Source organism: Cryptosporidium sp. chipmunk genotype I, assembly GCF_004936735.1.
Source record: "Cryptosporidium sp. chipmunk genotype I strain 37763 chromosome Unknown contig_12, whole genome shotgun sequence".
NCBI classification, from domain to species: Eukaryota; Apicomplexa; class Conoidasida; order Eucoccidiorida; family Cryptosporidiidae; genus Cryptosporidium; species Cryptosporidium sp. chipmunk genotype I.
The window spans coordinates 60057-87100 of NW_027125585.1; the positions used below are offsets into that span (position 1 = coordinate 60057).

At 32.5% G+C, this 27044-nt stretch overlaps 10 protein-coding genes across 10 annotated transcripts; 6 read left to right on the forward strand and 4 right to left on the reverse strand.

Moving 5' to 3' along the window:
• Positions 1–857: 857 nt before the first annotated feature.
• ELE39_000476 (uncharacterized protein) lies at positions 858–1202 on the forward strand (the record flags this gene model as incomplete). Its single annotated transcript, XM_067343525.1, has 1 exon — positions 858–1202. One exon carries the CDS (start codon positions 858–860, stop codon positions 1200–1202), a length of 345 nt encoding a protein of 114 aa, XP_067202307.1.
• Positions 1203–1813: 611 nt separating this feature from the next.
• On the forward strand, positions 1814–3225 carry ELE39_000477 (apicomplexan; the record flags this gene model as incomplete). Its single annotated transcript, XM_067343526.1, has 4 exons — positions 1814–2037; positions 2171–2713; positions 2780–2977; positions 3051–3225. The coding sequence occupies 4 exons, from the start codon at positions 1814–1816 to the stop codon at positions 3223–3225; spliced, it is 1140 nt and encodes a 379-aa protein (XP_067202308.1).
• Positions 3226–3411: 186 nt separating this feature from the next.
• Positions 3412–4155, reverse strand: ELE39_000478 (prefoldin like molecular chaperone; the record flags this gene model as incomplete). The annotated part of the gene is made up of 1 exon (XM_067343527.1): positions 3412–4155. The coding sequence occupies one exon, from the start codon at positions 4153–4155 to the stop codon at positions 3412–3414; it is 744 nt and encodes a 247-aa protein (XP_067202309.1).
• A 668-nt stretch (positions 4156–4823) lies between these two features.
• ELE39_000480 (cyclic nucleotide (cGMP)-dependent kinase with 3 cNMP binding domains and a Ser Thr kinase domain) lies at positions 4824–7721 on the forward strand (the record flags this gene model as incomplete). The annotated part of the gene is made up of 1 exon (XM_067343529.1): positions 4824–7721. The coding sequence occupies one exon, from the start codon at positions 4824–4826 to the stop codon at positions 7719–7721; it is 2898 nt and encodes a 965-aa protein (XP_067202311.1).
• Positions 7722–7935: 214 nt separating this feature from the next.
• Positions 7936–9213, reverse strand: ELE39_000481 (uncharacterized protein; the record flags this gene model as incomplete). The annotated part of the gene is made up of 1 exon (XM_067343530.1): positions 7936–9213. One exon carries the CDS (start codon positions 9211–9213, stop codon positions 7936–7938), a length of 1278 nt encoding a protein of 425 aa, XP_067202312.1.
• A 602-nt stretch (positions 9214–9815) lies between these two features.
• On the forward strand, positions 9816–13418 carry ELE39_000482 (exonuclease SBCC; the record flags this gene model as incomplete). The annotated part of the gene is made up of 1 exon (XM_067343531.1): positions 9816–13418. The coding sequence occupies one exon, from the start codon at positions 9816–9818 to the stop codon at positions 13416–13418; it is 3603 nt and encodes a 1200-aa protein (XP_067202313.1).
• A 243-nt stretch (positions 13419–13661) lies between these two features.
• ELE39_000483 (CCCH RNA binding domains involved in RNA metabolism) lies at positions 13662–14669 on the forward strand (the record flags this gene model as incomplete). The annotated part of the gene is made up of 1 exon (XM_067343532.1): positions 13662–14669. The coding sequence occupies one exon, from the start codon at positions 13662–13664 to the stop codon at positions 14667–14669; it is 1008 nt and encodes a 335-aa protein (XP_067202314.1).
• A 117-nt stretch (positions 14670–14786) lies between these two features.
• Positions 14787–16454, reverse strand: ELE39_000484 (glutamate tRNA ligase; the record flags this gene model as incomplete). The annotated part of the gene is made up of 1 exon (XM_067343533.1): positions 14787–16454. One exon carries the CDS (start codon positions 16452–16454, stop codon positions 14787–14789), a length of 1668 nt encoding a protein of 555 aa, XP_067202315.1.
• Positions 16455–17184: 730 nt separating this feature from the next.
• Positions 17185–19968, reverse strand: ELE39_000485 (Prp5p C terminal eIF4A-1-family RNA SFII helicase; the record flags this gene model as incomplete). Its single annotated transcript, XM_067343534.1, has 1 exon — positions 17185–19968. One exon carries the CDS (start codon positions 19966–19968, stop codon positions 17185–17187), a length of 2784 nt encoding a protein of 927 aa, XP_067202316.1.
• A 1897-nt stretch (positions 19969–21865) lies between these two features.
• On the forward strand, positions 21866–25903 carry ELE39_000486 (AP2 domain-containing; the record flags this gene model as incomplete). Its single annotated transcript, XM_067343535.1, has 1 exon — positions 21866–25903. One exon carries the CDS (start codon positions 21866–21868, stop codon positions 25901–25903), a length of 4038 nt encoding a protein of 1345 aa, XP_067202317.1.
• Positions 25904–27044: the final 1141 nt, after the last annotated feature.

Sequence of the window (27044 nt, forward strand, 5' to 3'; positions counted from 1 at the left end):
TGCAAATTCTCAACTATTGGAAGAGTGCTAGATACAAGCAGAACTTTTCAAGGTTTACTTTCTCTCAACTTCTCTTCAATTTCTCTCTTCCTCTCTCCCTTTCCTTTTCCAAAAAATTTTCTTTCAATATATTTATATAATACAAATATATACGTGTAATTAACTCTAATTTGGCCAGTTTTTTCCTTAGTAAGTTTCTCAACCCAAACTAATTCAATAATCTTAAATTAGTATCTGTACTTAACTCAACTATTCCATCCAGTTTCTCATAACTACTTAATATGATATTTCTTTGAATATTTCAAGTTTTTTTTTCTTTTTTGAAATATTTTATTCTTTAATTTATTATCGCCCCACAATGCCAGTAATGAATGCATGTAATGGCGCCATCACTGTGCGCCTACATTAGATTTTAATTATTATTTATATTGACCGAGTTTAGATAAAAATTAGAATTAAGGTGAGGGAAAAAAAAAATCAAGTATATTTGTTAGAATTAAGTCCAAGCTCAGTTATATTCTACAAAAATTTACAATTTAATAAGAAAATTAATGTTATACAGCCCATTTTTATACTTTAATTACACCCAATCAACCTTTTCTACAATTATTAACTGTGCTACTATCAAGACTGTTAACCTCACAGCCCGCCAACAGTTTTATTTTTGTAATAGTCACTAATTATCCACATGTAATTAATAATTATTACTAATTAGATGAAGGAGAAAATTATTTAAGTGCAAAATTCTTATTTTGTTTTATTTTTTTTGAATAGGAAAGAATTGTTCTCTTGGGCAGCAAAGAAAAGTTTTATAATTAACTTTTTGAAGGAATAGTTTTGTGTTAAAATTTATACGAATGAGTTTAAGTAGTGAAGATGAATTCAAAGGTATAAAAAATGAATGGAATTCTGAACAAATAATTCCATATATAAAAGGCCAGCTTGCTGAGATACGCAATAATGCATTAAAAGTTGTAGAAGAAGCATTTTCTGGTATTAGTGATTCAAAAAGCGCCAATAATATGAATCTAATTGAAGTTGAGAAAAGAAAAGGCAGTGATTTATCAAAAAATACGACCAAAGAAAATACTCCTCTCTTGAAATGTAGTCAACTCGAGCTGTTGAAATTCCTACAATATTCAAATGATAAACTCTCAAAATATAATATTGGAATTGAAAACATCAGTATTATCAATTCCTAGCAAATTACTAGTTTAATTCTAACTTTTATATTATATTAAAACAAATTATATATTCAAGTTTTAAAATTGTTATTTATTTTTTTTTGTTATTTGTATTCATTTATTTTCCATTTAAATTCTCAATATTTTTGTATTACAATTTTTCGTGCATATTGTATGTAATTTTTTGACTAGTAATTCCATATTAAATTAAATGATTTTTGCCGTACATGCACCGGTACAAAATTTTATTTTTTGCATGTGGAAATTTATTGCATTAGAAAAAAAATTATTTTGTGAGAAAATATAAAGTTAAATACAGTAGTAATCTAATGATTAAAAATTAAGTCAACTAATACTTTGAATTTCTTTTTTTCCTCTATTAAAATCGGTGATAATAATAATAATAATAATTATTATTATTATTATTATTATTATCACCATTCTCTCTGTTAATTACTTTTAATAAATTCATTCATGACAGATAAATTGCATGCACAAAATTCGCATTCAGTTAAAATTTTAAAAAAAATGCATGCAACGTGGACAACTATAATTTAAAAAAAAACTTAATAAATATTGTCTTCAAGAAAAATAACAATCCAGAAATAATATAAAACTAGTATGAGAAAATGAAAAAATACCTGTTTAGTATTTTTTTATTAGGTCTCATCACACTTCCTGATAATATTATTGGGATTAAAACAAATCGAGAGAAAATTTTTGATGGGTTTCAATTGTTCTCAGGCCTAAAACCAAACATTCAGCTCAGGTTTCTACAAGAAGAAAACGAAATAATTAATAATGAAAATGTATTATCTTATTTTCCAAATCCACTGTACAATCCAGAAAAATGGTAAGTTGGAAAATTTAATATAAAAATATTTGGGAGTCACAGTCAAATATATTATGTTAGTTTTATTCTTTTGCTAAACGTAATATTTGAATGTGAATCCAATTACCTAGAAGAGTTTAACTTGAAATTTTAGTGGCAGAAAAGGAAAAGTTTCAAGCCATATATGCGACCCATCCAAATTATTATCAACAGAAGAAGGAGACTATATTGACGCTTTGTTGGAGGATATTAGGAACACAAATGTACTTAAGTGTGGGGAAAATATGGCAGGATATAATATCGGTGTTGCTATTCTTCCATCTAATTTGGGAGATGGAGGTGAAATTGCAAACAAATTATTGGAAAGCTGGAATTTGAGAGATTTAGATTGTAATAACGATATTATTTTTGTATATTTAACTAGTGAAAACAGAGCAATAATAAGATGGGGCATATCTGTAGAACCTGCTCTTAATATTGTAATGTATCCAGAATTAATTAGTGAAATAGATTCTGTTTTTTTGGATAAGCCTATCGGACCAGCTATTTACAACGGCATTTCAACTATAAGACGGCAGTTAAAGGAAAATATTGGACCACCTAGGAGACTTCCACAGTTACTTGTCTTATCGATTATTGGAGGATTAACAGTTTTGGGATTTGGTGCACTTGTTGTATCGGCAATATCAGATTCTAAGTAAGTTAATAAAGGAGTTGAAATTCTATTTAAAGTGATTATAATTAAATAAAATTAAAATTTCAGTCCACCAAAAAGTGCTTCTAGAGTAGGAAGAAGACTTGAGGCCCAGGAGTTATTGAATAGAATTCATGCAATGGTTAAAGAGGGAACTATTGACAAAGAGTTGTGTCCAATTACACTAATTGACTTGGATCGGACTGGAGTTCCTTATGTAATTTGTAACAAAGGATATAAATATGAAGCTAGATCGTATATGGGATGGTAAGTAAAAACCAATAAACACAATTAAAATTAAGATATAAAATATAATCAACGTATTTACTTATTTCTTTAGGATGAAAGCAAACAGATGTGGACCAGAAACTGACCCAATCAGTAGAGCTATAGAAAAAAATGAATACGTTATTTCAAATAGAGAAGATGTACCAGCTGAATTCAAAAAGATCCCATTAAAATTATATTTGGAGAGTCTCCACAGTATTTATCCAGATATTATTACTGTAAGTTAATAACAATTAAAAAAAAAATTATGTATTAATTAATAAAATATTTTTAAAATAAACCTATAGGAACAAAACATTAAAGAATTCATGAAGAATACAGATGATAGATGGATATTACCATAAAAAAGGAAACAAAAAATCCCTAAATTAGTACCGTTATAACTTAATATGTAAATAATGAATACATAAATCTTACTTTTTCCCTAACATTCTTTGTTTAAAAATAGAAATAGGTCTTTTTTTATCAGTAGAGGCTTTTGTCTCATGCAAAATATTCAGATTAGATATTTCAGTTTCCAAAACTTCCACTTGGGTATCTTTCTTTTCATCCAATTCTTGTTCCAAACTTGAATCTTGATCCTCTAAATGAAAATCTGGAATATAAGGCTTTTGTTCAATACTAGAAAGTAAAGGAGGAGGAATAAAACTCTTAGAAATATCAATATCTTCTTTAATTTCCTCTCTAATTTCTGCTGTTCCATCGGTAAAAGTAATATTTTTCATCAAGCCACCATCTTGAATATTTTCTTCCCTAATTTTAGCCTCAGTTTTTAGACGATCATTACTATCCATCGAAAATTCATCCTTGAGCTTAAGAGCTTCCACTATCTTAGAAAGATTCTTTTTCATAGTTTCAAGGCAATCCTCAGCCTGGGAAAGTCTTCTCTTAATGGTTTTTTGCGACTCAAAAGTTGTCCTTTCCGCATATAAATCAGAACCCAAAAGCATGAGAACTTTGTTTGTATTTATTATATAGCCTGGGGAAAATGCTAACGGCCCCAGAGGAACCATAATTTCGTGTTTTACCTTATTTGGGAGCCTATTCAGCACTTGAGAAACTTGCTGAAATTCAGAAATCATTGAATTCAATTCAGAAATTTCATGTTCAAGTACCTCCTTGTTTTTATATATTATAGATGAGTTATTAATTGGCATTTAATTTAGATTACTTTCTTGATATTAATTATTTAATTTATATCTAGTTTTTTCAAGCTCATGGACTTGTCTACTTTAGCTTTTTCAAGATCCTCTTTTTTCGATAAATATGCAAACAAATTCAAATAAATCAAACCTATGTTATAAAGCCAATCTAGCACACTAGCTTTACCAATTATCTCCAATATTCTATATACCTTTTAATTTATTTTCGACTATTTTGTTAAATACATTAATACAAAGCCTTGGCGCCATACGTGTATTTTTTTTTTAAAAACCTCATGCATGAAAATAAAAATTAAAACAAAAAAAAAAGTGAATGGCAGAGATTTTGTAATAATTTATATATCCAGGTAAAAGTAAAAATAAAAAACCGACTGAAAAGAATTTGGGTAAAACCTGAAAATAAGGCAGAAAGCGAAAGTTTGGAAAAAAGGAAATTAAGAGGAATAATACGTATTAACGTGAGAAGAGGTATAAACTAAAGGCAACTATAATAACATCTCATAGTTTTGTTAGAAAGCTTATTTCACTCGTAATTTAGATTTAGAAGTGCAAAAGACTTTCCCATATTTGCACAAAAAAAATTGACATACGAATACACACTTGCATACATTGTATCAAATAAGAATCCGGTATTCTAAGATTACCAACATGGAAATGATCAAATGTCATTTCTAACAAAGTTAAAAACGAACAGATTTTCCTCTGGTAGGAAAATAAGCAAGGATGAAACGTATGATGAGTTATCAAAGGAGGAGGGCTGTGAAATTGAACAGCCGGAGGAGAAGATGGTGTTCTTTAGAGATAGACAAAAAGCGAATATTCAGTCAAGAATTGGAGCCTTAAGCAAAAATATGAGTAATATAAGTAATAGTGTTGGCGGGATGGAGGATGATTATGAACGGAATATGGTAATATCTCACTTAAAAGATAGAGAAAAGACAGACGAAGACATAAAAACTATTTCCAAGGCTTTAGCAGGAAACGTTGTAGGAGCTTCACTGAATGAATCTGAGATCGCTACTTTGGTCAGTTCTATGCACTACTATGAGTATGAGGCAGGGGAGGTGGTGATTGAACAAGGAGCGTCCGGATTTTACTTTTTTGTCATTTCAACAGGAAGTTTTGGGGTTGAGATTAATGGGAGCAGAGTCAACACAATGTCAGAAGGAACCGCCTTTGGAGAATTGGCACTAATTCATAATACTCCAAGGAGTGCCACCATTCTTGTTATTGAAAAGGGAGGACTTTGGGGACTTGGAAGATCCACTTTTAGAGATACACTGAGACTCATTTCATCTCGAAATTATGAGGAAAACAGAGCATTTATTGAAAGCTTGTCAATATTTTCAGGCCTAAATGACAAGCAAAAGAATCTTTTATCCGAGGCTTTAGTTAGAGAAATCTTTGTTAAGGACCAAGTTATTATTAGAGAGAAGGAAATCGGTAATGTACTATATATGATTAAAAGTGGAATCGTTGGAGTTTTTGTAGAGGATAAATATATCCGCTCTTTAAATGAGGGGGATGCCTTTGGTGAGAGGTCCCTTATGTTTGACGAGCCTAGATCTGCAACAGTAATAGCAAGTGCAACAACCGAATGCTTAACTTTAAATAGGAAAATTCTTACACAGATTTTAGGAAACTTAGGACAAGTTCTGAGCAAGAACTTAATTCAACAATCTTTACAGAATTCTCCAATATTCAAGCAGTTCACTAAAACACAAATGCAGATATTACTTGATCAGATTTCAATTAAGACTTTTCAAAAGGATATGATTTTGTCTGGAACAGAAACTAAAGCACTAAATATGAGAGCTTTTGTCATCTTGGAAGGAGAAGTAAAAGTCTCTCTTCCATCAAATTGGCTTTCTAGAAGGGCCAGCAGCTTAACCTCTATGGTGATCGATAAATCTATTGGTTCCGTCAACAACTACTCACTTTCTGATTACATCAATGTTAATTTGGGGAGAGGGGACTACTTCGGGGATGACTTTGTATTCCATCCGAAAATTCCTTTTGCATGCAAAATCGAGATGAAAACTGAAGCTAAAATTGGAGTAATCACATCTTCCATGCTTTCTGAATGCTTTGGGGACGAAAATGTTGATGTTGGACTTGAGATTAACAGAAAACGAGATGCAATCAAGTCGTGCTTTGTCTTCCAGTACGTTTCTGAGCAACAACTAAGTCTTTTAGTAAAGTCTTTGAGACTTGTAAAGTTCACTAGTGGCGAGAAAATTGTTGTACAAGGTGACAAAGGAACTGCTTTTTTCATTTTACAATCAGGCGAGGTAGCTGTTTACAGAAATAACAAGTTCATTCGTTATCTTGGAAAAAACGACTACTTTGGCGAAAGAGCTCTGCTTTACGATGAACTAAGATCCGCCACCATTGAGGCTGCAACCCCTGAGGTGCATCTATGGACTGTAGACAAAGAAGCTTTTCTTAAAATTGTTGAGCCTCCAATGAGGCGATACCTTGACGAAAGAATAAAACTACAGGAAACTAGAGTGCAGATGAGTGATTTAAAGATTATCCAGACGATTGGAAAGGGCACATTTGGAGTTGTTTATATGGTTGAAAATATTAAATCAGGAAATAAATATGCCCTTAAGAAAATTTCCAAGTCCCGAATTTTGGCGCTCAATATGCAGGCACATGTAAAATTAGAAAGGTCCATTTTGGCGCTTAATGACCATCCATTTATTATTAAACTTGTTAGGACATTTAAGGATTCAGAAAATATATATTTGCTGACTGAGTTAATTCCTGGGGGGGAGTTATACGATGCAATACAAAGAATTGGTTTATTAACACGGTACCAAGCTCAATTTTATATTGGTTCCATAATACTCGCTCTTGAGTATTTGCATGAGAGATCTATTGTATATAGGGATTTGAAACCTGAAAATATATTATTGGATTCTCAGGGATACATCAAATTGATTGATTTTGGGTGTGCAAAAAAGATCGCTGGTAGGAGTTATACTTTGGCAGGTACCCCACATTATATGGCTCCGGAAGTCATTCTTGGAAAGGGATATAACTTAAGCTGTGATGCATGGGCCATTGGGGTTTGCTTATATGAATTTGTATGTGGCTGTCTTCCATTTGGGAACGACGCTGTCGATCACTTGGAGATTTTTAGAGATATTTTGACTTCAAAGTTGGTGTTCCCAAGACATTTGACTGATGTTGATACTGTTAATATAATAAAAAGATTATTATGTAGAGTTCCAGAGGTTAGAATGGGATGCTCAGCTACTGGCTATAAGGAGATCAAGGACAATGTATTTTTTAAAGATTTCAACTTTGATAGGTTGTTGGGTCGGAGTTATGTTGCTCCCCTAGTTAGAAAGTATCGGGTTTTTGCAAAAAACACAGAAAATGAGAATAAGGTTGAAAACGTTACTGAAGTTAGTCATGATCAAAGGGCTTTGAGCCCCAACACCTATAACATTAAGTCAAAGCTGAATATGAGTTCCGGCGGTGCCAGAGGGCACTCTAGTAGTGTTAGAGGAAACAGGATCGATGAGTACGATTGGGATGTAGAGTTCTAAGTTGAGATCACTCTTTATTCATTTTTTCCCTCCTTGTTAATTACACAGGCATTTAAAACCCTTTTACTATGAAATATCGAGGAAGAGGGGAACAGGAGGGGAGATGGGATTATTTTAGTTGAAAGAAATAAGACAAAGGTTCATTGCAATTTATGTGAAAATAATTATACAAATAAATATATATTTATAAGTTACATTCAACAGGCTAAGCGAATTAGTCTTCGGTATATTTCTTTAAATATCCAAAAGAAAAGAATGTAGCGATTGTAGTTACAGTATATTTGGCATTTCTATCTTCGTAGTATGGAAAAAGCAACTCATAAATGAGTTGTTTGTTAAATGCAGACAGACAAATGACTGTAAGTGTAAGAAATGAAGCAATTACAGATGCTCCACTGAGTCTAAAAACTTCAGTAACTGAAAAATCTCGAAAACTTATCTGAAATTTGGTAAAGCTTGCAACTTCGTATTCTTGTGATGAAGCACTACTCTTTTCAATGCATCTTTTAATACTTGAATTACGGTAGAACTTGTTGTTCATAATTCTGATCCAATAGGGCATTCTACAATGTTCAGGCCTTATTTCAGACATTCTAAAATTTACATTCTTCTGTGAAACTACTATTTCATATTCGTTTTCTTGTCTCGAGACATAACCTTTAATTATATAAAAATAAAACTTTTCTACATCGAAAACATAATTCTTGAGTAACTTTAATGAAACCTGAGCATAATTACCAATGTTAGAATAGAACCAAGAAGGCTCTACAGATTCTGTGTGTTGATTTGCAATAATCATAGGTTGGTCATATATTCCAATCTTTAGTGTTTCGCTAATAGAGTAACTTTCTCTAGTACCGTTAGTAACTTGAGTGCGGTTATTAAGGATAAAACTATCATCAGAAGATGAAGCTGTATCTGGGTTAGTGGAGTTGATTGGTTTCAAGTACTTGATTCCAATAGATATACTATCTACATCAAATCCATCAAGAGGTGGTCTTTGAAAAAGAAAAAAAGGAGGATTTAAAATAGCATTGCTTCTTCTACCAAAAAATTTCTGATTCCACATATCAATACATAAACATTGTTCATGGTTACTCATACTTCGTTTCTCCCAGTAGCATTGTCTAATGTTTGGATGAAAACTAAAGTAATTTTTATTCGCATGTTTATAAATTAAGATAACTTTAAGCCGGTCATTAAGATAAGCATCTAATATACTGTCTTTTTGAGAAACGTGCGGAAGGGAGCATATAGTCATTGAAGGAGCTTCTAATCTTGAATATACAGCAATTGATGTGGATATATTCGTCAGCTGGCCGGTTTTTAGAAAAATGAAGAAGAAGATAAAAGCCCAATAAAGCCCAAGTAGCAACAGTGAAGAGATGATGATCAAAGCAACTATTTCAGTGAATTTGGAATTGGGACCATTCCCAAACGACCCTTTTGGGACTAGCAGCTCCTTTATGGATGTAAGAATAGAAAGGATCATAGTTCCAAAATGATTTGTTATATTTATATAGCCGTCCAGGATGAAAATAATATGACTAAAGCCATGAATAAATCAACTCATTGAAGTAGAGCCATTAATTCTCAGATGAGTATACTTTTGCGATCGCTCCCTCGCTCCTTCTATTCGTACTTCCTTTCACTTCAGCTTTGTTTTATTATTATTATTATTTTTTTGTTGATTTAAAGAATTATCTATTTACTTTTTGATTTCCGCATATTACCGCCGGCGCCAAAGTGCACTTTTGCTGTTTGTGGTGTGGGGAGAAAAGCTGGTTTAAATGGCAAATAGATTATAAGGGAAGAGGGAAAATTGGGATATAAGAATTAAAAAAAGAAAAAAAGAAAAAAGAAAAGTAAAAGAGCTATACTGGAGATTATTATACTGGGATTAGGAGAGAGGCGGAGAAATTCTCTTGGCTGTGATTGTTGTAATGTATTTTGTGTTAAATATAATGAAATCCTTATAAACCTAAAAAAAAAAAATTAGAAAATAATTAAAAGGGAAGTAAAGGCGTGATTAACAGATAGTGATAGAATAGAAACGCATTTCTATAAGATAGGAGCCACATACAGCTGGGTAATATGAGAGAATTTGACGAAAATGTAGACTACAACGATGAGTTATGCGTTAAAGCTTTGAATAATTTGAATAGGCCTCCTGAAGTAGATGAGCCATTTTTAGAATTTTTCAGGCCAAAGCCAAAATTAAGAATAAAACAGAAACTAAGAGGTAAATCTTTAGATACTAATGATGCTTCTAGAGTTTCTGGTACTTTTGGTGAAGAACTGGAGCAATCTGGTTCAAACAACGCTCAAAAGTCTGTTTCTGCAGGAAGGAGTGAATTAAATACTTTACATGAGGATTATTATATTAGAGGGCCAAGTAATGGTAATAATAATATTAGAAGGGTCAGAAGTGAAATGGAGAAGTTTAATAAGGTTGGCGAAGGCATGAAAGCAGAGAATTTGTTAAGCAGTATTTTGATTTTCCCGGACCAATTTGGGAAAAAAGGAGGCTCAAGGACTGAAGTAAGAAAGAGGAAGCTAAATAGTAGTGGTAGCATTGATTCCTCTACAAAGGATGAGTTTCTTTCAGTGGCTACTCCTATTTCTCCTTATGTAATTTCACCAAAGAGTAATAATTTTGATTATTCAAGTGGTAATGCCCATAATAAAAAGCTTACAGAGAAGAATATTGATTTATTAAAGTCTCTGATTGAAATTAAGGAGAAGGAGCTGAACAATTTAAATACAAGCTATAGTTATGAGAAATCAGAATTTAAGCTTGAGATAATTAGGCTAAAGCAAATAATTAAAGAAAGCGAAGAGAGTCACTTACAACTGCAGAAGGAAATTGTGGAGAAGGATGAAGCTTTAGCAGAATCAAGACAGAGATATGAGAAGCTAGAATTGGATTTTGTATCTACAAAACAATCATTGGAAATAATGCTCGAAGCTGAGAGAAATGCGAATCAGCGTCTTAGACAAGAATTAAGAGAAAAAAATGTCAATGATTCAAGTTTAGGATACTTTGGTGAAAATAGTATTTTGGAGCTTCAAAGCTACAAGCTGAAATATTTTGAAGCAATGAGAAAACTGCAAAGATTAGAAACAGAGATGGTAATAAGTAGGAATAAAGGATATAAACTTGAGGAAGATAGAGAATTTGTGAATAATGATTCAGTTCCTATTTTTGTAGGTTTACCTGAAAATAAACAATATATTTCTGAATACAGCCCACAGAACCTACAAACAAATTTGGAAGTTTGCTTGAACATTAAAGAGGGCTTTGATGAAATTCGAAGCGATACCGAAATCATCCAGCTGGTTTCTGAAAACTCTATATTACAAGAGAAATTGATAAAATTAAGAGAAGAGCTTGAAATGGAGAAGAACAAATCGATAGTTGCAAATATCAGACATTTAACTCAAAGGCCAATTTTGATTTCTTCTTGCACCAGCACGCGCCTTTCAATGCATGAAATTGAGGCAATGGAGGCAAAATCTACTCAGTTTGAACAGAAATATGAACAAACTCGATTAAGATTGAAAAGAAATTTAGTAAAAGTTCAGATATTATACCCAAAAAATCAGCTTAATATTCAAAAGCTTGGTAATCTTGGAATCCAAACAAGTTCAAACTTTGAGTTAAAATTGGATAGATCGGTTCAAACTCATGTGGATGAAAATATGTGCGAGCATGCAAACACCGGTAATATTACTATTGGCATGCATAACGTGGGTAGTGACGCGACAGAGAGCGTTGAAAAAATTCAAGATGAGATAAGGATCGAGAATGATAAAAGTTTCTATGATTTGGCTTTTAACGATTATAATTTTGCCCCAAAATTGCTCAACAACTATGCTAAAAATTCAGATACTCAGGATGAATATGAGTGTGAAAAAATGGACAAGGAGTTGAATTCTGAGACTGAGAAGGAAGATAGGTTCAAGAATGATATTGAAAATTATAAAAATAAGTCAATTGGAGAGGATTTGTGTAGGAGTTATTTAATAGGCCGAAAATGTGAATTTTTAAAAAGAGTATTGCTTGAATTGAAGTTTGATATTGTAGAATTGAGAAACGTTGTAATGAAATTTATAGGACAACCACAAAATTTTACAGAAATTACTAAAAGTTTAATTAAAAATGGATGTGATATGGATATTGATTTTTATAGAAGAGAACATCTTCTAGAAACCATCGCATTTATTGTTTCAAAAATATATAGTATGTATTTGAAAACAGAAAATCAAGTTGAGGAATTTCTATTGAAAGATAAGGATTGGAGGAGTTATTCAAATAAGCTAGAATCGGAATTAAATAAAAACTCTTTAGAAAAGTCCGAACTTATAACTGAGATTAACTATCTTAGAAGGATGCTGAATGAAAGCGTAGAAAAAGAGAAAATGGTGAATGCTGATAAAGTTGAAAGAGGTGTAAATGTTCCAGGTTACAATGGAAATGATGATGTTATAAGTTGTTACACTTTTGGTGAATCCTCTAGTGTCAATTTGGAAAATGAAGTAGAATGGAATATTGATGACTTTAATATTACAAAGTTGATGAACTCAAAGAATAATGTTAATGTATCAAATATTGAGCCATTTAATACAGAGCTGGAGATTGTTGAGGAGTCAAAAAGCATAACTAAAGTGAAGAATGAGAGTGATAGCTTTAATAAGATTGTAAAGCTTCAAGGAAGGATTCGGTCATTCAAACAAAATCAGATTAAGCTACAATCAATTGAAAAAAATGATGATGGCCTAAATAATCAAATAGGGAAATCGTTAATTCCGTTTAAAAAGAATGTTTTTCACGATAAAAGTGAAGTTTTCAATGCTCAGGAAAATATTGAGTTTGAAGAAATGAATTCTCTTTTATTTCGTCATTCACCTCCTCAAATGAGTGGTGATGAATTAGCAACTCTAGGAGAATTAGAAGGAATGACAGGTACAGCAATGATGCTAAGATTATATCGCTATTATAAACAAACAAAACTATTAGAAAAGCAGGTAATACAGATATCCAAAGAAAAACAGAAGTTGGAATTAGAATATGAAAAGGATGCTCAGTCTATTCAGATGAATCTTTTGTCCTCCAAGCTTATTATTGAGGCTAGAGATATGGAAATTAAGACTCTTAAGGAAAAGTGTGAATTTCTCTCTAGCAAAGTAGAAGATGATATTAAAAACATTAAGTCCGCAGCTAGAGAGGAGATAGAAAAAGTCTGGAAACCTAAAGTGGAAGAGATTAATTCTAAATGCGAAGATTATTTATTTAAAATCAGTTCTCTAGAAAGTGAGTTGCTTATTCTTCGTCAGCAATTGGCATTCCAGAAACAACTAAATTTTAAGGAAACTAAGAAAAGTGAATATAGCAATATTATTAAAGGTAAATATTTGACTGGTGCAAACTCGGATAAATATAAGCAATTTTCTAAGGAGCTAATGGAAAAGATATCATATAAAGTTGATAGCTTCGAATTAAAAAGGAGTAATGACATCAATGATGATGTTGATGATGATGAATCTGATTCTTTGATAGAGAATAATGGTTCGGTTAATATTAAATCAGCTATTGAAGTTAGAGGTGAAGATTCTGATGATCAAAATATTTCTAGCTTAAAATCTGCCTTGACAAGATTAAAAACAATTTCTAATGAATATAAATCATTTAATTAGTTTGTTTCCCATTTTTCTTGCTTTAAAATTAATTTATATATATGTATTTTTTTAATGTGGATACATGCATGCAGCCATGCTTATATTAACGGTATTTTTGCATTACGTGGCAATTAAATTAAAAAAATGACGTGTGAAATAACTCCTTGTGGAGGAATCACTAATTGAAATTTTTTAATAATATAAAATTTTTTTTTTTGTAGTTTAGGGATGAAAAAACTGAAATAATTAATTTTATTAATAATGAGAAAAGATCGCAATTCATTGAACTATAATAGAAGTGTTATTGTTAAAAGAGAATTGGAAAACGAGGTAAATCAAACAGAATCATTGAATCAAGGTATTGAAAAAAATGCCTTAATTAGCAATATTCACGGAACAGAAGACTCAAATAAGAAACATTATTTATTAACAATATACGAGTTATATGTATTTAGAACTGTGGTATGCAGTTCTCATTTGCAGGGGAAGTGTAAGAATTCTGACAGCTGTCCATTTAGTCATTGCTTGACATGGCAGAGAAGGAATCCAAATGATCATTATTATTCACCTAAATTATGCCCAGAAATATGTTTTGTAAAGAGCAATGAAAAGATGAATTTGATAAGAAGGTGCAAAAAAGGGAAGTTATGTACATTTGCTCACTCAAAGGAGGAGCAGTTATATCATCCACTTATGTATAAGACTAAAGAGTGCTCACTATATCCAAATTGTAATAGATATTATTGCCCTTTTTCACATGGTATTGAGCAAATTAGAGCTCCAGAGAAGGTAAGAGAATCTATTGAAGAAGTAATCAAGAATCATTCACAAGGTATTTTAAAAAATCCGTATTTATTATTATCTAGTATTGTCGGAAGTGGAAATAAACCAAATTATGATAATAGAAATAATAAAAATCCAAAATCGTATCTAGATGTTACAAAAAATAAAAAGGATACCTTTTTAATTTCCGAACATCAAAATCCTACATTAAGTAAATCTAAAATGAATAACATTCAAGAATTAGAGCAAAAAGACATCAACTCTATATGGGATTCCGTTGACAACTGGAATTTGAATACATCAAATATGAACTTCCACCCAGCTTTTATGGAAATTATGTCATTTAACGAACAAGATCAGCATTTTATAAATCCAGACTTTAATCCATGCTCTTTTAGCATTGTAACCCCTGAAAGCAAATTTGAGACAGAATATGATCAAATTTGGAAGGAAATATCAACAGAATATTGCAAAAAAAAATTATGAACAGACTAAATATAATATTAATAAAATCATGAAAATGTTAAAGCCTATTCTATATTAAATTAAAAATAAATAACAAGAGAAATAAGTCCAATATATAATTAAAGGTAAAAAAAGAATCTAATTCTTTCCCTTAGCCAATTTTTGAGCATCAACTTTGGATGAGATTGTAGAGGAAGCTTTCGACTTTCCATCTGGAATCTTAATCAGTATAATGGGTTCTTCTGGCTTATCAGAACAGAATTGTTTATCTACAATAAAGTAGCCTCTTCTTTCAAGTTGAAGTCTATCTCCAGCTTTAAGATTTCTAATTAGTGGGTCGCAAAACGCAGGTGTTTCGAAAAGAGATTCAGTATTGACAAGATCCTGGATTTCATCACCTTCTTCTGGCTTTCTTTTGTTAATTAAATGATCATATTCTCTAAGAATACATTTAGTCAACACTGAAGGGAGGTTTGCAAGCCAATGGATCTTCTTCTTAGTTGATCTAAAATCACCTTCAAGATTGAGCTTACCTTCAAAGATACCGGTTGGTTGTTTATCTATTTTAGAAATATCCTGTATTATAGCATTTCCCCATTTCATAAGTGTAATTTCCTCCCCAGATACAATTTGAATTGCATCATCTCTATCAATCAAAACTGACTTATACATAACTATTTGGCCTTTACCAAGATCAGGATTCTTTTGGTGCAGGTCGCGCTGATTAATTAATGGCTCTTCTGGTGCTTCACTGAGATTTAAAACTACAGCATCTTGCCCAACAGCGAAGAATCTTGGAACTATTGGATCCATAAGTTGTTTATTAATAGTCCAGAGTTTATCCCATTCCATAAGGTTGGAATTTTTAGATGGCCCTTGTTCTGTTACGAATTGTAATAAGGCATTTGGGGAAAGTCCTCTTCTTACAATTCCTCTAACAGTGGGGAATCTTGGGTCATCCCATCCTTCTACAAACCCGTTATTGACAATCCAAGTCAGCTTTCTTTTTGAAAGGACTGTATTAACAAAATTAAGTCTGGAAAATTCATAAATTTTAACTGGCCTTAATCCTAGAGCATTAATAACCCAGTTATATTGTTCAATTCGATCAGAATATTCGTTAGTTCTTAATGCATGAGTTACTCCTTCAATGCTATCAACAATTGGGCAAGCAAAATCATATGTTGGATAAACTTTGTATTTTGTTCCTGTTCTATGGTGTGGAGTGAGTACGCATCTATATAGAACTGGGTCTCTCATGCATTTATTCTTACATTGCATATCAATTTTTGCTCTAACACAACATTTAAGTCCATGTTCCGTTCCGTCTATCATCTCTTTCCAGAGTCTAAGATTCTCATCTACCGTGTTATTGCGATTTTTACTTTCAATACCTTTACCTCTTTCTTCTCTCATAACTTCAACACATGTATCATCAACATATGCTTTACCTAATTTAAACATTTCTTCACAGTAATTCATTATAGTATCAAAATGATCCGATGTGAATGAAACATTAAATGGAGTTATTCCAAGTATTTTCAAATCTGTTTCAATACTTTCTTGAAACTCCTCATTTTCCAAAACAGGATTGGTATCATCGAATCTCAAAAGTAATTTACCTTCATATTTATTTGCATAATAGTAATTTAACAATGCAGCTTTTGCATGCCCGATATGTAAGTAGCCTGAAGGTTCTGGAGGGAATCTAGTAACAACTTGTCCTTGAATGGCATTTGGAAGTTTGCCTTCGTACTGTCCCGTCTTTGATTTATTATCTGATTTGGTTTTATTATTTGTGGACATATTTTTGATGTATTATGAATATTTATCAGTTGGGGTTAAAATCTAAACTTCAGTAAATGAAAGAAAATATTAATGTAATTGAAAGTAATTACTACTTATAAATATAGGTATAAGAAATGGTATTAATAATAATTACAAGTTACTGGCTATGAATAAATATTTATAACCTGTAATTTGGAATAGCAGCTTTGAAAATTACCAAACAATATTAGTAATTAAAAAATAGGATTATTAATATTAAATTATTTCTTTTTCAATTCTTGTTATTTATTCAGTTTTTAAATCCAACGCTTTTTGATTTTATTGTGAGTTAAAGGTATTGATTCAAATAAATAGTCAAATTAAAATTATATTGTATATAAACCAGATTAAAAATTATTATTCTAAAACAAAAAGAGGGGCGCATTTGGCGCTCAACGCGTAAAAAAATTGGTACCTAAAGTTAAATTTTGATCAAATAAAATGCTGAAAATCGATTTAAAGTTTTATATTTGAAGGATAATTTAATAATCTATTAATTAATTACAATAATTTATACTATTCGAGCATATTTAAATATTAATTAAAACAAATCATAATTCCTAATATTTATATTGGTATACTTAAATTAAAATTGAAAATACTTTAATGCGTCCATATGCATTTAAAAATTGAAGAGCGAATTTGCATGTGTTTTTGCAGAAGTGCATGTGAATGCGGCAGAAATTTAGTTTGAAATTTAAAAAAAGTTTTATTTTTTAATTAAACTTGAAAGAGTGTATTTCCCAGTGGTAAATGAAGGTTTAATCATATTCGATTGTTGTTTTATTGAAGAAATTATGAGATTAATTTCGTGAATAGCTTTTTGAACTTTTGGATGGTTTGGACCGTTAATTTCAATATACAACTTTTTCTTTTCGCTAATATGAACAGATTTGGTTGAAGGGTTAGAGGAATCTGGAGGAATATATATACCTTTAACTTGGCATGTAACTCCACAGTTTTCGTTGATAGTTTTGATGATATCTTTATGGACTATTTTTTGTCTTATTAGAGTAGGGTAATCATTAATTTCAAAGATTCCAATGACTCTGCCATTAACAACTTGATGAAGATTATTTGGAATTGTTATTGAGTTTGGATTACTATGATCAGTAACACTAATTATATTTGGTTTTTGGAGATTACATGTATTGTTAAGCTTTGCAGCATTTATTACGGCAAGTTGCAAAGCTTTTTCAGCTTCTGTCATCTGAACAGTTTCAAGATAAGATTGTGAATTGGTATATGAAGTTAAGTTATTATTATTAGTGGCTTCATCATCATAATTTGGGTTAATAAAGATTTGTTCTTCAGTAATATTTGTTGTATCAGGAATAAGTCCAAGGGCTTTTTTAGTATCATCTTTAAGAAGTTGAAGGGAGCTTTTCTCATCCTTAGAAAATTTAAATCCCTTACCTCCAAACCCAAAGTTTCGAATTCTCTTATTTGACGACTTATTACTTGATATAGATGATGAATTCTTGTTCTTTAGGATCAACTCGTTATAAATCTGTATAATCTCTGGCTGAATAATTATAGTGTTGTCATCATCACCAAAGTTACAGGGAGTAGTATTACTGCCATTATTATCATCATTTTTCTGAATACTCCCATATATATGCCTATTTGAAGTACTATTATTTGAATACTTCATGGCAAGCTCAATTAAATCAAAAGATTGGGGTATTTCATTTGGTAATAAAAGAGTAAAAGAGGTGCCGAAATTTCCAGCTCTTCCAGTTCTTCCAATTCTGTGAATGTAATCTTCAATATGGTGAGGAGCTCCAAAGTTAATAACAAGTAGAATATTGTCAACATGAAGTCCTCTGGAGAATATTGATGTTGCTATAAGAATGTTCTGGCCTGACGGAGGAGGTGGGTTAGAGTTCATGTTGGTCTTTGAGAAAGTGGTTAAATTTGAATGTCTATCATAGTGGTCTTGACCACTATGTAAGGTTAGGCAGTTATAGCCAAAAGGAATAAGTTTGGCAAAAAGTTCATCAACATCAGTTTGTCTATTACAGAAAATCACAATAAGTCCAAACTCTGCCCATTCACCAAGAAGTTGGAGTAATCTTAAAAATTGATCATTTTCATTATTAAGTAACTCAATGTACTGTTTAACATTCTGGTTCATTTGGCCTTTTTTTCCAACAATTACTTGTATTGGATTATGGAGTATTTTATTTGTAAATTGTTCAATAATGTTTGGGAAAGTTGCAGAAAATATGGCAATTTGTCTGTCAGGCCTTATGATACTTATGATACTGAGAAGCTGGGGAGCAAAACCCATATCAAATAATCTGTCCCCTTCATCAATGACTAAAAATGAAATAAATTGAAAAATAACGATTTTTTTATGTAATAGAGCCATAATATCAATAATTCTACCAGGAGTTCCAATTACTATATCTGATCCTGATCTGATTTTATTAAGTTGGTGACTAATACTGAGCCCACCACAAATAATATTGGTGGTAAGATCTACAAGATTTGCAAGCTGAGTAGTTTGCTTATAGACTTGGAGAGCAAGTTCTCTGGTTGGAATGATAATCATCGCTCTAACAAGACTAGTATTCTTATTTATTTGGATATCCATATTTGTATTGAATGGATAATTATTGTTTGATTGTACCAGTACATGTCTTATAAGAGGAAGAATATAAGCTAAAGTTTTCCCACTACCAGTCTCCGCGATACCAATCATATCATATCCAGACATTAATATAGGAATTGATTGCATTTGAATCGGAAATGGTTTGATAATATTTTTTTTTTTAAGATAATGATGAATTGGAAGTGGTAATCCACACTGTGAAAAGTTGAATATTGGTTTAATAGAAGAATATGGTTGATTTGAGTCGTTCGAAGTTTTGTTAATATTTCTGATTTTTTTAATGTGAATACCATTGTTGGTAATTCTAATATGATCAACTTCATGTTGTTTAAGCTTTTTAATTTCATTAACTTCTTTGTAATAATTTTTAATAATTGGTGAGTAATTGAATAGTTTGTGGTTTATTTCAGGAATTCTCTTCTTTTTATCTAGAGAGAGAAGTTCATCAATTTTACTTAAACTTGGATTCATATGGCATAATGAATTACTTTCATTTTGATAATCTTCCTTTTCGAAATAATCATCTTCTTGATCAGATAACTCAAAGTCATCATCAAAATCAATTTTTGGTTCTGATTGAGAAGACGAGGGATTAAAATTCTGGTTTGTATTCCCAGTATTGTCGGAATTATTGGACTTTAATGCTTTAATAAATTCAAGATAGTATTCTTCTTGATCATTTTTTTGATCGGATAAAGATTCCGAATTCAGCTTCTGAATATCATCTAAAGTGATTGAATTATCTGAAACAACTTTTTTCTTCTCAGGTTCGTAATTTGTTTTAAGTAATTCTGACAAGGAGTGAATCTTAGAGATTCTATTTTTTTTGAGAGAGTCAAAGCCAGAATCGTGAATTTCAATTGATGCATTACTCATTTTTTTGAAACTTAAGCCTTTTTTAGTAGTTTAATAGAGAAGAAGACCTGGTTGATAAAATTTAATTGGAGGTAATGTTGTATTTATCTTATTTTAATTAAACCACAAGATGAGTTCATTCTTTAATAATTAATGATTTGTTTTGTACTCTAATCCTCTTATAGTGATATTCAGAGCATTGGATAAGAATAATTAGGTTTATAAGTAATTTTACTTGTTATTTTAATCTAAATTAAAACAATTTAAATTTAAAGGATATAAATGAATTGGGCGGCAAATTTTGAGATGACGAGTTTTATTTAGCCAATAGAAATGTGAATACAGTTTTTGGCATAATTAAAGAATAAGAAGATTCTATTTGGAAAAAATTAAGTTATCCTGTGATAAATGCGAATATGCATTTAAAAATTTTAATATTTATCTTGAATATGAAGAAAGCTGGTGACAACGAATAGCATGATAAAAGGTAATTTACAATTTAAGTGGGAGATTTGTAACTTAAAATTTTTTTTTAAAAAAGTTGAATTACTTGATTAAAGAAGAGCAAGTTCATTGTTACTAAGATGATTATTTTCAACTTTTTTTTTCAATACTGATTAAGATTATATAGGTACTAGTATGCATATTTTTTGAATGATTAATAGCGTTCCCGCTCATTGTGGGGAGTTTTTTGGGCGGGAACTCATTATCGGGAGATAATATATTACAAAATACCGAGCATGTTAATAAGAGAGTAGATTATCCGGTAAGGCGATATGATGAAGTAGACTTGTAAGTAATCGTTAAATAGAGGAACATATATAAAAGTATTATGAAAAAACTGTAATAATGCAAGAAAGTGAGAGGGGTAGAAGCATCATTGTGAATAAATAAGAAATACGTATAGTGGACCATAGATAATTAAATAAGTATATTTAAATTGGAACAACGAATAAATAAAAGATATAAGTTTAAAGTCAGAGTAAGCATTGGGAAAATTAATTAGTAATATAAATAAAGTTAAAAGCGGAAATTTCAAGTCAAGTCTAGTAAAATTAAGAGTATATTGCATATATACATAATGTATATATGTATATGTTAAATATATGAGTTGATTTATATTTGAATATATATATTCAAATATATATCCAAGCATTATATATAAATATATATACACGTATTGTTAATACCAAAAAGTAATATATATATGCGTATTTATTATTAACAAAACAAGTGTTAACTAGTTAATTTAATTTATAAGCCCAAGAAATATCCCTCACACAATCAAAACAGTACATGATTTGTGTTCGTCTACTAGATGTTAATAAAATATATTGAAATATACATTTAGTGGAGCTGAAAGGGAACAGTAAACAAGATTAAGAATTAATTATTCGGAGGCTGGTTAAATATCTGGATAGTTAAGGAGAGAATTTTAGTCTCACATTTTTTGTGAAAGCAAGCCCTGTGAGCTTCAAGGTAAAAACTTCATTTATTTCTTAAAGTTCTTTAATCATAAATAATATCAGCCAAGATATAGAACAAGTCAAGATCTTTCTCTCTTTCCTTCTTTATCCTATCTTTTTCATTCATTCATTCATTCATTCATTCATTCATACATACATAAAATACATTCGTTTATTCATTCATACATTCATTCGATTATTTATCACTAGAAAAACATTAAGGAGTGTGTTAGGTGAAAGAGAAATAGAGAGAAATAAACAGATATTGAAATAATTGCTCAAATAAAAAAGTTCAATGTATTAATGGTAATTAACCGAGATAACGCTTTATAAAGATTTATTGTTATATTATAAAGTAACGCTTTTAATACTTATTCGTTATATAGAGAATATATAAATCGTAAAACTATTTTAAAAAGTAGGCTTTTTGGAAGAGAGACACTTTGTTAATAATGACAAACTCGATTCAAAAGGGAAATTTACCTATATCATCGCCATCAATTTCTACTTCAAACGCTGGAGCGACGGTCAATGTGGGGCGGGGTGAAACAGAAGAGTTTGTACATTTCTTATTTAGAGAAGGTTTCCTTGTAAAAGGTTCTCGGATGGAAAGCTATGATTTTCATTCTATTACTCCTTCTCTCTCATATCTTATCCAAAAGAACTTTGGAAATCCCACTAATGGATGCCACACAATAGTATCTGCTCACTCATCATTAGCTCTTAAAAAGCAAAGCCATCCACTTCAAGGTAGGAGCTTTAGTTTAGTTTCAAAACCGAATATCAAAGACGAGAATGTGGATGCAAACTCACAAAAGATCTCTGCTTCACCAGACTCTAAGCCTTTACGTGTTGAAGTCCCAAAACAATTTGAAGATTGGCGCGCACACGATATCGGTATTGGATTTTTATTGTATGGAGAGTCCGCATGCTTTGTTTTGGCGCGCATGATAGAATTAACATATGGAAGAGTCGCGAATAATGGAGTTGTGACATGTTGTGTATTGAGTTCAAACTCAAATTTCTTGGAAAATGAGTCTCACAATATTCCGGTAGGAAATGCAACAAAAACATCGTTGAATACGGATATCGAATTGAAGAATGATGAGGTCTGTATTAATAGGAGGATACCAAGATGTGGAATAGTAGCAGAGTCTCCGATTGGAGTTCCTGGAAATGTATTTATATTGAACCCATATTTGGAGGTTGGAGAGATTCAGGCCATAATTGAGCTGGAGGTTAAGAGCACTAACAGTATAAAGCAAGTTTTTGCTTGTAGGCCAGATCTTGTCGAGCTTGGGATGTCCAATTTTGAGTTGTCAACCAAAACTCCATGCTTTTTGTTGGCAGTAAAATGCAGTATTGACTTGACACTACCGATTTATGTTTATAAAAGGAATACTGAATCGAATTATTGTCCATTGAGAGTGGTGAAGGAGGGCAGTTTGGTGGTTGGAAAGGATTTTCAGCTTTCAATAGAGATTCTGATGAGTCTTTATACATGGTTGAAGAGCCATCTACTTAATCCCAAATCTCCATTTTTTGACTTGGATTATGGCAAATTTTACTATACCCGAGCACTGGAACTACTTTCTAATATTGAGTATATTGTAAGAGTTTCAGGAGGGGCTGAAAAGACTATTTCTACTCTTGGAGGGAATATTAACTTAAACGATGTTGGGTTAGGTATTTGTGGGGGGGGAAGTGGACTCTCAAGACATTTTGGGATTTCCAAGCTTGGGACTCCGAATTCAAGATGCTCAATTTCAACAGTTGCTTCTACAAACACTCCTGTAAGCATTGGAGAAGTTCAGACTGATCTGAAAGCTACGAATAATAATTTATCTTTGGGAGGAGGGCTTCTACCAGGGGGAGGAACTCCTGTTCAAGGGGGAGTTTCAGGAAATACTTTAGCCCAAGAAACTTTGATAACTGTGAAGATATTTAATAGTAGCAATGGCAACAACAACAACAGCAACAACAATAACAGCAATCCTCCTGTTTCAGGTAGAGGTAAAAGAAATGTCAAATTCACTAATACAATAACTCCGGGGCAGAATTCTTCCTCAACTGTTAGCACATTAGTTCCTGGTACCATTGTAAGATTCAGATCCCAAATCCCAGTTGATGCCAAGCTTATTCAAGGGGTTCCCGAGACTGATTACTTTACACATGTACAGCAAGTTTACTACCATTTCCAAAAAGGAGAATGGCGAGCTGTATATGGTCCTTCAAAGAATAGACAACAGAAATCGTTTTCTGTCAACAAATACGGATTCTACGAAGCCAAGCGCCTAGCTGAGGAATGGAGACTCAGATACCTATATTCGAACCCAAATGGACCTAATGGACAACAAAATACCGCCCACAGCAAATGCATACGGTGCGGAAGTGGTATGGCGGGAAGTTCCGGTTCGTGTGGGCGTCCTGCATGCGTGAAGTCAGGTGTGGACTGTGTTTGCAAATATAACTCTAATGGTATTTATGAGGATACCCGTGGATCCGGAGGGGGTACGAGGTGTAGAACTGGGAGGAAGCGAAGGTCATCTCGGGTAGAGATGGAGAGGGAAGTTGGTAGAGGACCAGCGGCTGCAGCAAGTGGAGGACTTGTTGTAGCATCTATTCCAGGTTGCGTTCCTACCAAGGTAATGAATAAGGGTAACGGTGTGTCTGACTTGGAGGTTTCGAGTAACTACACGTCGAAAATTGGAGAAGTTTTGAGCGAGATTCCAACAATAACAACAGGAAATGTGCATAACACTGGTGGATTGGGGGGAGGGAAAGGAGGAAGAATTTCTGAGACAATGATCGGAATGGAATCAAGGTCTCCAAGGGCGGTATCTCAGAATGAGGAAGGTGAAGGAGAGTCTAGATCTGCGGAGAGTTCGGTCTATTCCACAATAGATGGGATGATAGCCTTTGGGAATGCGGAATTTTCAGCTTCAGTTCCGGATCAAAAGCCATGTGCCGGAAAGATTTCTATTATTGCAAGTCAGTCCCCAAATAGCAAGCCTATTTTGCATCCTTCTATTTCTGGAGTTGGCTTTATGGGTCCGGAGCCAGGGTTTAAGGATCATTCTATGTCTCAGAAGGTTTTAGATATCTCAACTTCTTCTACTGCCTCTACCACTCCCTCAAATACCCCTGGAGGACTGGCTGGAGCATGCATTCCATTGGGAGGCTTTGGGCATGATCAGGTTCAAAAGTCTTTTGAAAGCGATGAGTTACTAAATGTTTCATCATATGGAGGGGTTGGAGTAGCTGTTGGCAGTGCATGTGGTGGAGTTAGAAATATGAGCAATACAAAGTTGGCTTCGTCTCCGTCTATTGGACAACTGATTTCTTCGGCAAGTTCTACCGCCACTTCATCTTCCACTCCTATGATGATTTCAGAGATTTCTTCTCCATCAATTTCATCTCCTGTTTCTGTTGGAGCTAATTCCTGTTCAGCCATTATTTCTCCAGATAAGCAACAATCATTGATTGGGGTTGGAAAAGTAGTTTCTGGCATATTGCATTCAATTTCAGAGACTCCCTATCCGGTAGATCCTGTTCCTGCAAGAGGAGGAATTGCTTATTCAATTCAATCAAGTTTGGCTGACCCAGGTAAATCAGGAAAGCCATCATCTTTGTCTTCATCATCTTCCTCTTCTGCATCTACTTCACCTCCACAGGGAGATGGGATACCATCAAAAGGACCAATGATACTTTCACAATCAGCTCAAGCAATATCTATGGGATTTCCAGCATCGGGAAATCCTTATTCTGGACACTTCAATACTTTAGGAATCTCAGATTCCTATGGGTGTATTTCTCCAGTTATTGAAGAGAATTGCTGGAATTCTTCTGCAAGCAATGAAGCAATGAGTTCTTCATCAATGAATACTAATTCCAATCTGGCTAGTGCTGTTGGCACGTCAAGCAATAACACTAATATTGGTGGTACGATCTCTACATCCACTGCATCCCCTAATTCCAATACTAGTATGATGCCTACTTCTAATAATACTAGTGTTGATACTTGCGGTGCTAACAGCGGTTCCTCTGTTAATGGTAAAACAGTTCCAGTAATGAATGCCAATGAAAATATAGCAGGTGTTAATGTTTCTCAAAGCAGTGAGAGTTTAGGTATTGGAGGGGGTGAAAGAGGAAGCTGCCATCCTACGACGACTTCTGGGAAGAATAGCAATACAAGTCACTTGAGCTCACCTGGAACAGAAAACATTTCGGCCTCTGTTGTTGGATCCAGAAGTTCTGTTGACGAGTGTTCAAGTAATCACAGCGAAAACGACTCTAATAGAAACAAAAACGAAAATAACAATGAATGTAGTGAGAGTCCAGTTACTAATGGAAACATGAGTGTAAGCAACGATGAGAACTCGGATCGCAGAAATGTTGGTTCTGATGTGAACCGTAACAATGGAAACCCATGGATCAAAAGAAATGCATGGGATGAAGACCTTATAATAGATTCATTCTTCGTTGGTTAATTGAGAATTTAATCTACATTTTGGTACTATTATTATTACTAGGATTGGCTTATAGAAAATTTTTAGCGGAAATAGGAAACAAGGGTGAGTATTACACCAATAAGTATTGAAACAAATGACAAGGGAAATACAATTTAGAATGGAGGAGCTAATATTTTTAAATAGTATAAGTGATTTACAGACTTAAGTTATATAAATGATTAAAAAAAACACTGAAGTACATCGTCCTCTCGTATTATATTAAACATCGCAATCAAGTGTTGGTTTGAAATGGAAATCTTTTGGTTTCACCAGTTAACCTACTTTATTTCATTGCTGCAAAAGCAGCATATAGTAATATTAGTGCTAAGATTATTAAATACTAGAATCTGTGTTTAATATGAACACATTTTCCTTCACCTTGATATTTAGCAAAAATCATCGAAGTATGTGGTTTTTAATATGTCTTTTTCTGTTCTTCCTTATTTTGGTAAATTGGAATCAAAATTAAGGATACTTACGTGGAAATTAAGGCACGTTGCTTTTAGGGCTTTATTAGCTCATATATGATACTTGAGCGGGAAAGTTTGTATTTATAATGCAAGTTTTCTCGTTCTTGAATGAAACAGAGTGAATTTGGAGTCGAACTAACCATTCTACTGTCTTAATTTTCAGCTTAGTTTTTATTATTCAATTTTAAGCAGAAATAAAGTGCATGAATATATATTTGCAATACAATACGTGATATTTATAGGTATGCCAATGGAAGAAAAGTGGCATCAGAACTTTGTATTCGAGGTCTTTTCCCGTATTTCGTAGTACTTGATAAATTAATCACTTCAAAAATAATTAGTTAACGCTTATTTCCTCCTAGAAGTGCTTCTTTCAACTAATGTTGCTTCCTGGCTCCTTTTTCTCTGCAGACTTAGTTCCGTCCCCGAATTTGCCGCCAACGCCTACGCTTAATAATTTGCATGCAAACAATTTGTAATAGTGGGCCCAACCGGACTTTTGCCGCTCAAAGAGGGTCGGCACACACTGGCCCGCTTAAATAGAAATGCATGTATTAAGGTATGAAGTGACCAGGAAGTAGCAGAGAGAATAGACATAGGGGAAATATTGAGATTAAAAGGGAAGAAAAGGTGTATGATATTTGCTAGGA